At 33.4% G+C, this 18,303-nt stretch overlaps 1 protein-coding gene across 2 annotated transcripts in view; it reads left to right on the top strand.

Annotated features, from left to right (window-relative positions):
• Adam10 (ADAM metallopeptidase domain 10) overlaps positions 1 to 18,303 on the top strand; it is a 156,926-nt gene that overhangs the window by 102,882 nt on the left and 35,741 nt on the right. For both annotated transcript variants that reach the window (XM_046461065.2, XM_046461064.2), the window contains exons 6-8: positions 734 to 883; positions 3,847 to 3,939; positions 6,825 to 7,008. In XM_046461065.2, the coding sequence (XP_046317021.1) occupies positions 734 to 883; positions 3,847 to 3,939; positions 6,825 to 7,008 (427 nt within the window). The remainder of the gene's footprint in view (positions 1 to 733; positions 884 to 3,846; positions 3,940 to 6,824; positions 7,009 to 18,303) is intronic.

Here is an 18,303-nt window from a genome sequence, read left to right as displayed (position 1 = left end):
CCTATCTGACTTTATTATAAAAATTCACTTGAAATTATGTTTTTAGATGACACATATTTGAGTGTTTGAATTCAATAGTAGTGGTAATTGTTTAAAAAAAATACTGTCTACTATTTTGGGCCAGGGCTGGGGATGTAGCTCGGTAGTACCCCTGAGTTCAGTCCCTGGTAGTACTCCTGAGTTCAATCCCCGGTAAGGTGAAGAAATTTCTTGAATAAATAATAGATCATGTATGTGGAAAATATTGTACAATCAAAAGTGATTCTAATGATCAATTTTTAAAGATACTGACATAATATTTGAAGTTATGTTTGGGGTACAGGTTTATAATTTGATACATGTATACTATATGTAATGATCAAATTAAAGTACTTATTAGCTTTTCCATCTCTTCAGATATTATCATTTCTGGGTTTTGGGAACCCTCAGGCTCATCTCTGTAGTTATTTTGAAATGTATAATATTTGTTGTAGACTTTCATTGCCCTACCATGCCATATAACACTTGAACTACTTCCCTCTCCTCTGTGTTTTGGTACCTAATTAGCTACCCTCTCACACTCCTCTTCCCTTCCTAGCCTCTAGTGGCCTCTGTTTTTAATGGCATTGGAAATACCTTTGGTGTTATATATGACACATACTATGAAGAAATTGTTTAGTATATGTATTCTTAACTATAATGTTATAGTAGGGAAGCATGCTGATGATCGGAAATGACTGTTTTTGACATATAGACACCTCAAGAAGAACATGCTGCTAATGGTCCAGAACTCCTGAGGAAAAAACGTACAACTTCAGCTGAAAGAAATACTTGTCAGCTTTATATTCAAACTGATCATCTTTTCTTTAAATATTATGGAACACGAGAAGCTGTGATTGCCCAGGTATTTATTATTATGTACTATCATAGGATTTCTCTTTTTTTTTAATTATAGCTGTATTTCCTTTTAGAAACTAAAGTTAATGAGTATATATCTTTTTTGGGGAAAAAAAGAGTATGTATTTTCATTGTGATATGATGAAATATGTAAGATAAAAGCAGAGATAATTGAAAGCCCAGTGAGGATATTTTACAGTCATTTGGGAGAGATATAAGAAACTGATTTCCTAAAGGAGATAATGACCCTGAAGCTTTGGTGTTTTTTCTTTCCCCCTCCAGTTGGAGGTGGGGTACTATTAAGGATTAAATCTAAAGCCAGCCTCCTTTATGTTAGATAAACATAAAGCTTACCTTTAAAAACAGAGTTCAGTTTTCATTTGTGGTCTTAAAGGAGAAAAAGGACAGAAATTTCTTGCCCAGTTCAATGGTGCATGCCTGTAATCCCAGTGGCTCGGTAGGATGAGACAGGAGGATCATGAGTTCAAAGCCGGCTTAAGCAAAAGCGAGGTGCTAAGCAACTCAGTAAGACCCTGTCTCTAAATAAAATACAAAATAGGGCTGGGGATGTGGCTTGTGGTTGAGTACCCCTGAGTTCAATTCCTGGTAAACTCCCCACCCACCAAAAAATATACATATAATTTCTCTCTGTATTCTCATTGTACTTAGCATTATTTAAATCAAATTATTATTTGCACTTGTATCTTCTCAGTCCTTCTCAGTATGAAAGTATAAATTTTTTGAGGGTATCTATCAAAATGTTCTTCATGTTGAAGATACCCAGTGAGAGTCTATGTTTTTGACTCAAAGAGTTTGAGACTGACAGTATGGAGCTACCACTAATATAAATGATGAATTCATTATGGTGATAGAATTGAGCTTAATTTTAGACATATGTAAAAGCCAGGTAATATTCCCTTAGAATATTGAAAATGTGGCACTGGAGCTTGGAGAATGTTAACCTTGAGCTTTCTGCACGGAATTGAAGAGTACAAAAGATACAGTTGAAATGTGAGGAAAGTGAAATTGAAGAAGCAAGTAGGGGATATAGTGAATAGGATGAGAAAGAAAAATTAGTAAGGAAAAACACAAAAAGGAGTTAGGAGATTAAGTAGGATTAGACAAGCAACAAACAACACCTTCAAAGCAAGATGTATAGCTAATTGTATCATTGTCAAGAAATCAAAAGAGAATGATTTCAAAAGGTAGTTGGTTTTTAGTTGCTAGAAGATTACTGATGAATTGTGAGTTGGCAGAGACACTGAGTTTCAAGAAATGTAAAAAATTAAAGAAAAATATGGTGGCTTAGAAATGAGATGGAATTTGGGGGGTTAAGGGGAATATGTAATACACAAGTTAGTTGGTAGTAAGAGGAAAATGATTCAGTGTGGAAATAATATAAAAGAAAGGCATTGATGTTCTTAAATATCTACAATGCCTTTGAAGAAAAACAGTGTTCTTGAATGTCCAGTAAGAATTGAGATCAAGAATAAAGAAAAATTACCCTTTAAGAAAGAGTTACTCTGAAAAGAATGTAGTGATGGATAAAGATAGGGAAGTTTAAAGGTAAAGACAGGGGGAAGTCAAGTGAACCATGAGCATTTCTCTTGAGAAATATTTGAACCACCATTGTTGGGAATGGAGTAGAAATAATGAAAATTGACTATAGCATTGATTGGTAGGCAGCTGCAGTTAGCATGAATTTATAATGGGTCCTATCAGCACTGTTATACCTTTTATTAGCAATGTTGGGCAGTTGGGGCCACTTTTGAAATTTTTATTATGAATGCTTTTCTTTGATCATCTTGTATTATGTTTCTTCAAAATTAATTTTGATAGCTGGGGATGTGGCTTAGAGGTAGAGCATCTGCCGGGCATGGGGCCCTGGATTCCATCCCTAGCACCATACACACACACAGACACACACACCGAGACACACAAACACACACAGTATATATGTGTTGCCACCTAAAATGGTAGCAAGATTGCTTTTTGTAAATGAAGTTGGGAAGATTGTATACAGAGTGGGGTGTGTGTGTGTGTGTGTGTATGTATGTATATATGTGTATATGTATATAGAAGACAGAGAGTTTAGTTGGGAGTCAACTAGATAAACAGAAGCCTTTTGTGTCCTGTTGCTGTGTTTATCTCTTTTAGAATTTAGTAAAATCTGACTGTGTCTTTTTTTTTTAAATTTATTTTTTAGTTGTAGATGGATACTATATACATATATACACACACGCACGCACATACACACACACATACATACATATAATTTTTTTTGTGTGATGCTGAGGATCAAACCCAGTGCCTCATGCATGCTAGGCGAGCGCTTTACCTCTGAGCCATAACCCCAGCCCTGTGACTGTGTCTTTTTTATTTTCATATTATCTTCTTCTTCCACTCCCAAGAAAAACCTTTCCTGTTTTGCTCACCAGTATGTCTGCAGGGCCTAAAACAGTTTTAGTATATGGAAAGTGGTTAACAAAGCTTATAGAACATGTATTACTCCAGCTATAGAAGGACTAAAGGCTGGGAATGACTGAGTGTTCTGATTATTTTCAGGGAAGTTATTACAGAAAATATTTGTGCTGAGTCTTAAGGATAAATAAAGATACTCTAGGCATGAAAAAAAATAGGCATATGACATTGAATGATGGTCATATGAAACAGTTTTTATATGACTTAAAGCAAGAATAATGCCTTTCTTTTGGCTACAAAAGAGTCCAGAAAGACACAGTCTCTTTCCTCTCAGCCCTAGCTCACTAACCTTTTTCTTTCTTCTCTCAGCCCTGGCTCACTGATCTTTATTTTTCTTCTGTTCAATATATAATATAGACATATTAAAATTTAAATGCTTTTGAATATAAGTAATGCTCAATTTTGGAAATGGAAATTCATAATTTTTTTAATATTTCATCATTGCTTCTAAAATGTTTTTTTTTTTTTTTTTTTTTTTTTAACTGATAGATATCCAGTCATGTTAAAGCGATTGATACAATTTACCAGACCACAGACTTCTCTGGGATCCGTAACATCAGTTTCATGGTGAAACGCATAAGAGTAAGAAACTTCAATAATTGAAGACATTAAAAAAGTGGAACAAAAAGGACTTTGTTTATAAAATGAAAAATTCTTGCTTTTTTCTTCATTTTTATGCATTAAATAATTTATATCTACTGATGCCATTTATCTGTACTCTTGGCCTTTATGCACAGTGGGATACTTGGGTTTATCATTTAAGAGTTAAATCTGTAGAAATAAAGTTGTACAGTTTTTTATTGGATTAATTTACCATTAAGAAAGCCCTAACCTCTCAGTAACTTACAGGTACAGTACTTGACTTTAACCCTGTTATGTCATTTCCTAGTTTCTTAAGATGTGCCTTGTGCAGTGTTTTTCATAGTGTGTCCCATTTGGTGTTCCAGGAGAAAGGGAAAATAGAATGTTTAAATAAAATTGGAACTTGGAAAAACACTTAATGCTATAATCTTGAAAATTCACAGTTTACATGAACTTGTGTCAAGTTTTGAGCAGTCTTTAGGGAAGGAAAACCATATTTATCTAAATTAATTTGAGCATGGAAACTTTTAAAATTAATATCACCTGTATCTCCAAAAAAAAAACCCTAGAAAACACATGTTAAGAAATGGTGATCCAACGCCATAGGGCCATAGATTATTACTTCTGCTGTTATAGATGATAAACAAATATTAAATTACTGACAAAATTGGACTGTTTCAAAAATTTTATAAATATATGTACATAGCTTGTAAGGATCTGAATTTATAAACTAGATCTACATTCTGAGTGTTTTCCTTTTTTTTTAAGTCAGCCTCTTACAAAAGTATTTGCCCCAGGGTTTCTTTATATTTTTGCTTTCCTATTTCTCTTAAAACATGATTGACTACATTAAAAAAATGTATATATTATAAAAATTTTAGCACATATACATGATATATTTAATAATAGTTGTAGATGGCTCTTACTTTTAAAGGTAGTATATAATCGTTAAATTGAATTATCTTAAGGTGGAAATACAGTTTGTAGATTTATATTATAAAAATATTCATAATCATTGCTTTCAAATATTCTGAGGGAAATAAAGTCTTTAAATGAGAAAGTAAAAGTGATAAGTGGTTTAGTATTGCTGTTTAATAGACAGCAGTAAAAAGTAAAGCAGCGGCAAGAACACTTGTGAAGTATATATATCTATTTTTTGGTGAAGTATATATATTTGGTGAAGTATATATATCTATTTTTTTAGTAAAGTGATTTTATGAAGAAATAGATGTTTATAGATAAATTATGTGGCAGTTGGTTGTTTTCTAACCTTAATTGAGATGAAAAGTTTAGTTTAAATCTCATCTGATGAAGACTGTATATACCTCATTAAATAATTTAAAATTTATATTCTGTCAGTAAATATTTAAATTTTGATTATCTGTCTTTAATATAGGTAACTAAAATTCAAATGTAAATTTTACTTGTAGCCAATGTTATAGAAGTGTCAGGGAATTTCATAGTTATTTCTATATTTAGTAGGAGAAGGCCACATGTATCATGGCTTTAAGCATGGTTATTTATAATATATTGTTGCTTTATTTGAATTGTTTTGTAGTAAATGACTTATAACTGAATAGTTTTGGTTAATTGTTAATGGATAAATCGAATGTTTTGAATGAAATCCATCCTTAGGCTATTGCCCTCAGTAGTGTTTTTATCATCCTACTTCTGAACCTCTTGTTTTTACTGGAGCATATGCATCATGAAAAGACCTATAGTTCTTGTTGTATCCTCACTACCAATTTTTTTAGAACAGACTGAGGTTTCCCTTCTAGAAAAACATTTACTTTCAATGTACTTATTTTAAATGAATTTTATTCCATTTTAATCATGTATCCTTTTAAAATCAATTCTTTAAACCTTGCCCTCACTGGGTATTGAGTTGAACCCAGGGTCTCTCTACCACTGAGCTACATCCTCAGCCCTTTCATTTTTTTCTTTTGAGACAGGGTCTCACCAGGTTGCCCAGGCAGCTTTGTGATCCTCCTTCCTCAGCCTCACAAGTACTTGGAATTCTAAGTATATAGTACCATTCCCACCGAGCTCTATTTTGTATGTAATTTCTGGCTCACCTGTAGAAAGTCACCTGGTGACTGTTCTCACCAGAGAAGAGTTAGGGGTCTTTTAAAGGAGGCAGGGGTTAATAAATTAAAGCTTTTATTTTGTAGAAGTTTAGTATTAGAACAGATTATTCTTCAGATTGTGAAAGAGGTACGTGCACCAGGAGTATAGTAGCTAAGTATGAAAAGAAAAATTTGTAGGAACTTAGCTTGAAATAGTAAGAGAAACAAATTTAAAAGCAGAAAGAAAACAAAATTCTCTCATATTCAGGGAAACAAAAATGAACTTTTGGTTAGGTGGGCTTAACTCCTGTGACTCTAGTTAAGGAGAACCAAAAAAATGATTTACCTGCTGCACTGGCAGTCTTGGGTTTAGTATCTCTTTTGTGTTTAATTAGCAAACATATAGGGTTTTATTATACTTGTCACTATGTAGGAGAGTAACACTAAATGAGACTTGTTTAGATGATTGAATTTGAGAAATCCTACTTTTATTCCAATTTTGGAAGCAAATGTGTTCTATTCAAATGCTCAGTGTTCAGGAATCTGGTGACTACTTCCTCAGAAATTTAACATCTTCAATTTAATTCTCCTACTTTGCTTTATTTGGTTCTTTCATTTTAATTTTTTTCTCATTTATTTATTTATTTTTTAATTTGACTTTTATGATCAGATAAGGGATCTGGGTTGGGGAAACATTCCTAGTAGCCTTAATTAATTACTGATTACCCTTATACTCTGAGTATATTGTCCATGTGGGTATGGAAGGAGAGAAGCAATCAACATTTATTGTGTTATTTAAGTTATTATTTTGGATTTTAGATCAATACAACTGCTGATGAAAAGGACCCTACAAATCCTTTCCGTTTTCCAAATATTGGAGTAGAGAAGTTTCTGGAATTGAATTCTGAGCAGAATCACGATGACTACTGTTTAGCCTATGTCTTCACAGACCGAGATTTTGATGATGGTGTTCTTGGTCTAGCTTGGGTTGGAGCACCTTCAGGTAGGTTATCTAATTATTTCATAACTTAATACTTGAAACACAAGGTGATTTTCAGAGAAGACTGAATTTTACAAAATGTCAGAGAAAGTGATGTCTATACAATATCTTAATTTATGCTGCTCAAGGTTAGGCAAGATTGATGAATATGATGTAAACAGCAAAATAGATGAAGTGCTTTATCATTTTTAAGTGATCATAGGGAAATGTCCTGACATTTGGTATATTCAGTGGATGAAATAATTTTAGGGGAAAATTTTTTTCCACAGAAGTTAAATTTTTTCCTTTAAAGAGATAAGCTATAATATTTCAGTATCACTTTGGGTAATTGTTATGACAATAGGATTAGCAATGGACTAGGGGCTAGTAGTCTGAGGTTTTATCTGCTCTCTTCAAAAATTTAAGTAAAACACTTGGCTTCAACTTGTTTAATTTACATATAATTTCTTCTCTTTACTCTTCTTTTAGACCTCATTTTTCTGCCTGTTAGTTTTAGCATGCTTGCTATTATCTTATTCTTTCTAGATAACTCTTCATAGCTGATTATTCAGTTTGTAATAAATTATTGACCTAGTCTTTCATTTTTATTTGGCCTAATTTTTAAAAAAAATATATGACAGTAGAATGCACTTAGACACATTGTACACAAATAGAGCATAACTTCTCATTCCTCTGGGAGTACACTGTGCAGAATCACTCCAGTAGTGTAATTGTACATGTATATAGGGTAGTAATGTCTGTCTCATTCTACCTTCTTTCCCATCCCCACAGCCCCACCCCTCCTCTCACTCCTCTCTACACAAACCCAAGTTCCTTCATTCTTTCTATCCCTCCACCCCACTATGGATCAGCATCCACTTACAGAGAAAGCATTTGGCTTTTGGTTTTTTAATATTGGCTTATTTCACTTAGCATGATATTTTCTAGTTCCATCCATTTACCTGCAAATGCCATAATTTCATTCTTCTTTAAGGATGAGTAATATTCCGTTGCGTTTATCCATTCGTCTGTTGAAGGGCATCTAGGTTGGTTCCATAGTTTAGCTATTGTGAATTGAGCTTCTGTAAACATTGATGTGGCTGTGTCACTGTATGTAGTATGCGATTTTTAAGTCCTTTAGGTATAAACCAAGGAGTGGGATAGCTGGGTCAAATAGTGGTTCCATTCCAAGTTTTCTGAAGAATCTCCTTAGTGCTTTCTAGAGTGATTGTACCAGTTTGCAGTCCCACCAACAATGTATGAGTATACCTTTTCCCTCACATCCTCTCCAACACTTATTATTGCTTGTATTCTTGATAATTGCCATTCTGATTAAAGTAAGATGAAATCTTAAGAGTACTGATGACTTGTTTTCATATGTTTCTTGATTGACTATATTTCTTCTTCTGTGAAGTGACTGTTCAGTTCCTTAGCTCATTTATTGATTGAGTTATTATTATTTTTTTTAGTGTTAAGTTTTTTAAGTTCTTTACATATTCTGGAGATTAGTGCTCTATCTGAGTTGCGTGTGGTAAAGATTATTTTCCTATTCTATAGGCGCTCTCATCATGTTATTGATTGTTTCCTTTGCTGAAAAGAAGCCTTTTAGTTTGAATCCATCCTATTTATTGATTCTTTATTTTACTTCTTGTTCTTTAGGAGTCTTGTTAAGGAAGTCAGGTCCTAAGCCAACATGATGAACCAACATTTCTTCTATTAGGCACAGGGTCTCTGTTCTATTGTCTAAGTCTTTGATCTACTTTGAGTTGATTTTTGTTCAGGGCGAGAGAGAGAGGTTTAATTTCATTTTGCTACATGTGGATTTCCATTTTTCCCAGCACCATTTGATGAAGAGGCTATCTTTTCTCTGATGTATGTTTTTGGTGCCTTTGTCTAGTATGTATTTATGTGGGTTTGTCTGTGTGTCTTCTATTTTTCTACATGTTTATTTTGGTACCAATACCATGCCATTTTTTTGTTACTATTGCTTTGTAGTATAGTTTAAGGTTCGATATTGTGATGCCTCCTGCTTCACTATTCTTGCTGAGGATTGCTTTGGCTATTCTGGGTCTCTTATTTTTCTATGAGTTGGCCTATTTTTTTTTTTTTTTTACATCCTTATTCTATTGTATAATTTGGCTTAATTTCATTTAGTTCTACAGATAGTTTGTTATTCAAAAATATGGTGGTAGAATGGATTTTATTGTTTTATTGGCATGTTAGTTCTTACAGAGTAGTTATTCAGAGATTATGAGCTTCAGTTCTCTTAACTGATTTATTTGAGCTAGGAAAAACATTGAGTGTTGAAATATTTGAATAGTAAGTTTTTTTGTGTTTGAATCTGTTTTTTTTACAGTTTTCTCATTTTCTGTATTTGTAGTTTTCTTTTGTGGTGCTAAGAATCAAACCCAGGGTCTCGTGCATGCTGGGCATGCTGCTATATATTTTTAAATTTTTTCCTTTTTTTTTTGGTGCATTATAGTTGTATATAATGGTAGGCTTTATTGTTATGTATTTGTACATGCACACAATATAACAGTATAATTTGGTCATTATCATTTCCCAGTATTTCTCCCTTTTTCTCGCCTCCTTCTTTGGCCTTAGTCCCTTTCCTCTACTGTGCTGATCTCCCTGAGATTTTCATGAGGGATCCTCACCTAGTTTCTTTTCCTTTCTTTTCTCCTTTCTGGCTTCTACCTATGAAAGAAAACATGTGATCCTTGACTTTCTAAGTTTGCCTTATTTTGCTTAAACACAGTGGTCTCAAGTTCCATCCATTTTCTTACAGTGACATAATTTCATTCTTTTTTATAGCTGAATAAAACTCCATTCTCTGTGTGTGTGTGTGTGTGTGTGTGTGTGTGTGTGTGTATATATATACATATATACATACATGTGTACATATATTACATTTTTTTATCCATTCATCCATTGATGGACACCTAGACTGGATTCCATAGTTGGGCTCTTGTGAATTGTGCTGCTATAAACGTGGGTACGCACGAACCTTATAGTATGATGACTTTTTGATTCTTTAGGATAAATACTGAGGATTGATATTGCTGGTTTATATTGTGGTTCCATGCCTAGCCTTTTGAGGAACTGCCATACTGATTTCCATAGTGGTTATACTAATGTACAATCCCACCAACAGTGTAAAAGTGTTCTTTTTTTTGTTTTTTTCATTATCTTCTTCAGCCTTTATTATTGTTTGCATTTTTAATGACATTCTGACTGGAGTGAGATAAAATCTCCTTGTAGTTTTGATTTGTATTTCCCTGATTGCTACTGAATATTTTTTCATATACTTGTTGACCATTTGTATTTCTTCTTTTGAGAAATGTCATTTTAGTTCATTTGCCAATTTATTAATTTTTTTGGTGTTAAGTTTTTTGTCTGTATATATTCTGGATATTAATCTTTTTGTTTTTGTTTTTTTTTTTTAACTGAATAGTGAACGCAGAGGTTCTTAACCACTGAACCACATCCCCAGCCCTTTCCATTGTTTATTTTGAGACAGGGTTTCACTAAGTTGCTTAGGGCCTTAATAAGTTGCTGAGGATGGCTTTGAACTTGTGATCCTACTGCTTAGTCTCCTGAATCACTGGAATTACAGGTGTGTGCCATTGCACCCAGCTTTAATATTAAGATTATGTCAGAAGAGTAGCTAGAAAGATTTTCTCCTCTTCTGTAGGTTCTCTCTTCAATTTTGAATTGTTTCCTTTGCTGTATAGAAGCTTTTAAATTTGATACCATCCCATTTGTTAACTGTTGGCATTATTTCCTGAGCCTGTAAGGGTCCTATTAAAAAAGTCATTGCTTGTACCTATCTGTTGGAGAGTGACCTTACAGTTTCTTCAAGGAGTTGCATAGTTCCTGATCTAATTCCTAGGTCTTTGATCCATTTTGAGTTGACTTTGGTGCAGGAGAAGAGATAGGGTCTAGTCTCATTCTTCTACGTTTTCCCTGCCCTATTTGTTAAAAAGGTGTGGAGTTTTCTCTGTGTCTTTTATTCTATTCATTGTTCTATCTATGTGTGTGTTTTTATGACAGTACTAAGTGTGAGTGTGGTGTTTGTTTTAAATCATAGTTTCGTAGTATAATTTGAAATCAGGTATTGCTTTTTTGAATTACTTTGTCTGTTCTGGGTCTTCTTTTCTTCCAAAAGAATTGTAAGACTTTTTTTTTTTCCTAGTTCTATGAAGAATGTCATTGGTGTTTTGATGGGGATTGCACTTAATCTGTATATTGCTCTTTGCAGTATGGCCATTTTAACAATATTAATTCTGCCTATCTGGGAACCTGGGAAGTCATTCCATCTTCTTGTGTCTTTCAGTTTATCTCTTTAGTACTACATAGTTTTTATTGTAGAGGTTTTTATTTCCTTGGTTAGATTGATTCCTCAGTTTTTTTTTTAAGCCCGTTGTGAATGGGATTGTTTTCCTGATTTATTTCTTAGCAGATTAATTATTTATGTATAGGAAAGTTATTGATTTTTGAATGTTGATTTTGTAACCTGCTACTTTGCTGAATTGGTTTGTTATTATCTTCTGGTGGAGTTTTAATATGAGATCATATTGTCTGCAAACAGTGATAATTTGACTTCTTCCTTTTCTGTTTTTATCCCATTTATTTCCTTCTCTTGCTTAATTGCTCTGGCTAGAATTTCTAGTATTATCTTGAATAGGAGTGGTGAAAATGGACATCCTTGTCTTGTTCCAGATTTTAAAGGAAATGCTTTTATTTATTTTTTTCCCATTTGCTGTGATGTTGGCTTAGGGTTTGTCATATATTGTCTTTAAGAGTTGAAATTAAGTCCTTCTATCCCTTATTTTTTTAGTGTTATTTAATCATCAATGGTTGTTGAATTTTTTAAGATTTTTTTCTGTTGCAATGAATAAGTAATTTTTGTGCTTAATTCTGTTTCTGTGTTAAAATTGTATTTGTTGATTTATCCATAAGTTAAACCATCCTTGCAATCTTGGAATAAAACCCGCTTGGTCATGATGTGCAATCTTCTTAATATGTTATTGAGTACAGTTTGCTAATATTTTACTAAGGATTTTTGCATCTAAGTTCATCAGGGATATTGGTCTGTAGATTTCTTTTGTTGATGTGTTTTTATTTGGCTTTGGTATCGGGGTGATACTGACTTCATAGAATGAATTTGGTGGAACACCTTTCGATGACATGGACTAATTTGAGGTAACTTGTTACTTCTTCTTTAAAGAATTCAGCTGAAAATCCATCTGTTCCTGGGCTTTTCTTTATTGGAAAGCTTTTTATTACTGCTTTTATCTCATTGCTTGTTCATCTGAGTTTTCTATGTCCTCTTGATTTAATTTTGAAGAAATGTAACCATTTCTTCTGAGATTTCCATTTTTTTTTTTTTTTTTTTTTTTAGTATAAGTTTTCCAAATTGTCCCTAATGATCCACTGGATTTCTGTGATGTCTGTGGTGATTTTTCCTTTTCATCTCTAATTTTATTAATTGGGATCATCTCTCTTTTTCTTTTTCTTAGTTTGGCTAAGGGTTTATCAATTTTGTTTATCTTGGCAAAGAAGAACTGTTTCATTCACTGTTTTGTATATTTTTTTTTTGTTGTTGTGGATGGACACAATACCTTTAATTTATGTATTTATTTTTATGTGGTGCTAAGAATCGAACCCAATGCCTCATACATTCTAGGCAAGTACTCTACTATTGAGCTACAACTCTAGCCTGTTTTATATTCTTTACTTATTCTCAATTTTGTTGATTTTGTCTCTGATTTTATTTATTTCCTTCTACTGCTTTTAGGATTGATTTATTCTTGTTTTTCAAGGGCTTTGAGATGCATCATTAGGTTTTTTATTTGGGATCTTTCGATTTTCTTGTGTAGACATTCATATTTATAAACTTTCTTCTTAGACCCGCCTTAACAGTGTCCTAGAGATTCTGGTAGGTTGTATCACTATTCTCATTTGAGTCAAAGAATTCAAAAACTTCTCATATGATTTCTTCTATCACCCATTGATCATTCAGTAGTGCATTGTTTAATCTCCATGGTTTTATATAATCTCTGTATGGTTTTTAGCGTTGATTTCTAATTTTATTCTATTATGATTTGAAAAGATAAGGAATTTTCTTTTTTTCCCCCCCTCTCTTTGTATTTGCTAAGAGTTGCTTTGTGGCCTAAAATATGTTCTATTTTGGAGAAGGTTCCATGAGCTTCTGAGAAGAAAGTGTATTCACATTTTGTTGGATGGAATATTCTATTGATGTCCGTTGAGTCAATTTGATTTGGATAACTTATCATCTGTGAGGGAGTTGTGTTGAAATTATCTAGTAGTATTGTGCTGGGGTCTATATGAGTCTTTGAGTAATGTCTGATTTCTGTGATTGAATGCACCCATAGTTGTGGCATAAATGTTTACTATTGTTATATCTTCTTGGATTGTTCCCTTTACCAGTGTGAAGTGATCATTTTTGTCTCTTCAGATTAATTTTGGTTTGAAATCTACTGTATCAGTATTCAGAGTAGTACTCCTGCTTGTTTTGGGGTTTTATTTGTATGGTATCTCAATTTCCATCTTTTCACTTACAGCCTTTGCCTATAAAGTGAGTCTCTTGAAAATAACATCTAGTTGGGTCTTGTTTTTTAATCACTTCTGCCAGCCTGTCTTTTAATTAGAGTGTTGAGAACATTTCTATTTTGTGTTATTAATTCTTGCCATTTTGATTTATTTATAATGTTTAACTTGGTCCTTTTTCTCATTTACTTAGCTGCTCTTCAAATGAGATCTTACTTTTTTTGTGTGAGCTTAGGCGTTTGTTTTGTTTTTGATTTCTTCTGTGTGGAGTATTTCTTTCAGAGTTTTTTATAGTGCTGGCTTAATAATCATTAATTTTTTTTAGTTTTTGCTTATCTTGAGAGGTTTTTATTTCTTCTTTGATTCTTAAGGATAGCTTGCTGCATATAGCAGTCTTGGTTAATAGTTATTTTCTTTCAGGACTTAGAACACATTCTAAACCCTCCTGGCTTTTAGAGTTTTTGCTAAGAAATTGGAAATAATTTTGATCGACTTGCTTCCACATGTAATGATATTTTTCTCTTGACACTTTAAAAAATCTATACTTGTTCAATATGTTAGGCATTTTAATTTTAATGTGTCATGGAGAGGTTCTTTTTTGATCTGGTCTATTTGAAGTTCTCTATGCAGCCTATATCTGGATATCCATCTCATTCTCAAGGTTTGGAAAACTTTCTGTTCTTATTTCCCTGAAGAGGTTATCCACTCATTCCATTATCCTACATTTCACAACCCTCTTCAATTCCAGTGATTCTCAAATTGGTCTCTTAATGTTGTCCCAGAGTTCTTGCATATTCTGTTCATGATTACTTGTTTTCTTTTCTTTAATACTGTCTGAGTGCTCAAGGCCAGTTACTTTGTCTTCCAGCTCTGAGATTCTGTCTTTAGCATGGTCTACTATATTAGTGAGACTCTCAGCTGAATATTTTATTTGATTTATTGTATCATTTATTTCTAAGATTTCTATTTTGTTTTTTTTAAATTACGCCATCTCCATATTAAATTTTTCATTAATATCCTGTAGTGACTTCTTCAGTGCATTCGGTAGTTTTCTGTATTCTCTTGGAATTCATTGATCATTTTTATAATCATTCTTTTGAATTATTTATCTGATATTTTGTCCACTTCAGTATTTTAGGGGTTAGTTGCTGGGGAATTATGAAAGTTAGAGGCACCATGTTACCTTATTTTTTCTTATTTCTTGTATTTCTGTGTTTTATACATTTGTTAGGATGACTTTCTCTTCTAATCTTTTGTGTGGCCTTTTTAGGGCACGACCTTCTCTTCCAAGAGTGTCCTTAGAGTGATCTACATTGAGACCCCTTGTAGGTGTGGTACCCTCTGCCTTTGTGTTAATTTTGTTTTTGCTGTAGGTGAGGATGTCCATGAGTGGGAGCCGAGGGCCCACACCTAGCTGTTTCTAATTGGGGCCATATCATTAGTTTTTTTTTTTTTTTTTGGTCTCCTCTATTCTTCATATTAAAATATGGCTGAATTGTAAGTGTTGTTAATTTGCCTGTGGAGCAGGGTGTGCTTTCTTTTGAATCAATTTAGTTCAGCAGTAACGTCTCTACACTTTGAACTAGTAGTATCTCTCTGTATTGTTAGCAACTCACAGAAAAGGGGCAAACAAATAGAACCAACCAAATGAAACAATAGGTAGCATTTAAGTAAATACCTGGTGGATAATATGACATCTAGAACACTGATTACAATGAAAACAGGAATAGTGGGGTCAGCAGTTACAACCAGCAAAAACAATAAATAACTGAACTAGTTCTAGCATTAAAGACGGGTGTCAACTACATCATTCATAGTATTAATAACTGCAACAACATGAATGGCGGTGGCAGGAGTTATATAAACCAAACATTTCTAAAAGATGATTAAAAATACCATCAAGAGAAAAGAGAATGTGATAGAAAGGTAGATGAAAGTTTCGAATTTTCAAATGGAGATAATGCAGGAGAGATGTAGCAAATGATGTTTATAAAGAAGCAGGAGAAGGCTGGGATTGTAGCTCAGTGGTAGAGTGCTCACCTTGTATGTGGAAGGCACTGGGTTCGATCCTCAGCACACATAAAAGTAAAAAAAATAAAGGTATTGTTTCTATCTAAAACTAAAAAATGTATTAAAAAAGAAGGAGAGAAAAATAGAAAAAAAATAATGGGAAAGAGAATAATTGAACTTGGCTGTTATTAGGATAAGAAAGGTAAGAAACAAGAGAAATAAAGAGAAAGCAAAACCAAAATAAACAAGTCAAAAACCCTAACCCTCAAAAGAAAAAGTAAGGAGAAATAACAATTTTTTAAAAATGCTTAAAAAAAAAAAAAAAGAAATGTGTACATAATGCACAAACCAATCAGCATAGCAAGAACACACACACACACACACAAGATTTTTAATGAAAAATGAAAGAATTATCTCTTCTGAAGTGGTTAAAATAGTTGATACAAATGGATGGTAAGTGCTATGCCCAACTGTTCTCCTTTCTGTTTCTTCTTAGACTATATATTGAGACCCAGAGAGAGAGCAAGGGCTGGGTTGTTAACCCCTTCCTCTTTTTGTGTTGCTCACCATGATGCCTAAAAGTAAATTTGGTGGAAATAGTTCTCAGCTTCCCTCTTCACCATATAAAGTAGGATGGAATGGGAAGTACTATTGATTGGAGTGTTGTCTGCACAGATGAGATCTATGTACTCCCAGGGTAGAGTTGCTGCAGAGTCCTATGAAGGGAGTTCTGGCATCTGGGACTTAGGTCTAATCAGGCCTAGGAACCTTTTTCAGTGGTATTTGCTTTGGAAAGAATAGATCAACACACCTCTAGGGCCAGGCAGATCTAATCTTCTAGGAGTCTGGATCTCATTTTTCACTGGGCAGGGGAACCAGTCCTCCACACTCTCTGCTGCCCAGTAACACAGTCTTCCCAGGCTTAGTCCCTGAGAGTATTCACACTTGCCTCTGCGATTTCTCCACCCTCTTCAGCTGGTCACATGAGCTGTCAGACTCAATGGAAAGTGAGTTGCACTCCCCTTTGTTTTTTGACTTGAATCCCCTGGGTACAGTCTTCTCTATCTGTTTCACTGGCATTCTGCTAGGTACACCCTAGGCTACATGTTAGATGCTTGTCCAGACAGTATGGCAATGTTTGCTCTGATCTCCCAGCTCCTGTAGCAGCAAGCTACAGCATGGCCTTCTTAAGATGGCTTCCACTTGATCTCTGCTTGCCAGTTGAGAAATATATAGCACTTAAAAACACCAGTCATTCTGCAGCATGTGAATAAGTTAAGTTCAGGTTGCTTTTCTGATCCATAAGTTTTTCCATCCCAAATCAGGCTTTTGTGCTTCTCTGTCTGTGTTATCCCTCCTCTCTGTGGTGAACGATTGCTACTGATGCTTCAGCAACCAGCTTGGCTCCAGTGTACTCTTTCTTGTTCTTTATTCAATGCACCCAAATTTATGAATCTCTAAGACACTCTGTCTAATATTGAATTTTAGTGTATTCCCTCTTTCACCCACCTAAATGAGAAGCAGTATTCCCACTGCTTGAATCTAGAGTCATGGAGTAACTGAAAATGCAGCCTTCCTCTGATCTGCCATCTTGAATTTCCTGTAGGTTTCTCTAATCAAGAAAACAGTATTTCCTATTCAACTCCATAATAAATGAAAATAGTCAGTGGACTGGGCTGACTTGTAGGTTCCCACTTAAAATTATGCAGTGCGTACATATGAAACTGGAAAGATTATAATGTCTTAACAAGAACAATAATGTGTTTAGTAGGTAACCTCTTATTTCATTTAGAGACTAATGGTTCCTTAAAAAAAAAAAGTTATTTAAATAGGTAACCCCTTTTTTCTATTTCATTTGCTGACCCTTTCTAACACAGCTCTTAAGGGACCATTTCTTTGGCTTCTTAAGGTGTATTCTGCTCCTGTATTATCCATTTTAATGTTTTCAGGTAACTGAATGATCAAGTTAGTATTGAATACTTTTGATTAAATATAAAATATTTTCCTCTTCTCATTTTAATTTACAATTTTTATTTTTTTATGATGTTTTTCTGGAATAAATTTTTTTATAATATAAAGCAGTTATTGAGTTTGAGTCATGGTTTAGCTGTGGATGTATATGGTATCTCATCACTAAGGTTCTGGCATACCAAAACTAGTTGCAGTACTTTTAAAAATTTAAACTATTACTTAGAAAATTAGATACACATTTTATTTTTGCCTGTATAATTTGATTTAATCCAACATGTTATTAGTTTTAGTAAATATTAGACTTTGATTTAAGGAATAATCATTAAGATAAAAAGCACTCATTTAAGAAATAAACAAGATATAAATTACAAAGACTATATTTCAGAAGAATACACTCAAATTTATATATTATCTTCCCTTAAATTATCTAGACCTTAAAAATTCAGGAAAGTATTTATTATCAGAATTTTTAAAATGTGACTATTTATTTTCTTTTTTAAACCATGAAGATTTGCAGCATGGAGTCTTCTGTGCTTTGTTCAAGTTTGACAGTACTATATTGGACAAATTTGCATAATGACAATTCTTCACTAAGGCAGGATAGTAATTTACTATTTATTTTTAAACTATAACACATGGATTATAATTTTTACATATGGAGTACTATTGAATAATTCTGAGTTCCTTGAATGATTTAGTTCTTAGGACTTATCTCCAGAAATAGAAAAGGAATAACTTAAGAAAATAAGCTAAATATTCATAAGT

The sequence above is a fragment of the Marmota monax genome, unplaced genomic scaffold, assembly GCF_021218885.2.
Source record: "Marmota monax isolate L192 unplaced genomic scaffold, Marmota_monax_Labrador192_F-V1.1 WCK01_AAM20220418_F8-fsc00001, whole genome shotgun sequence".
Classification (NCBI taxonomy): Eukaryota; Metazoa; Chordata; class Mammalia; order Rodentia; family Sciuridae; genus Marmota; species Marmota monax.
The sequence above is the reverse complement of the archived record's forward strand: the minus strand, read 5'-3'. Positions and strand labels throughout refer to the sequence as shown.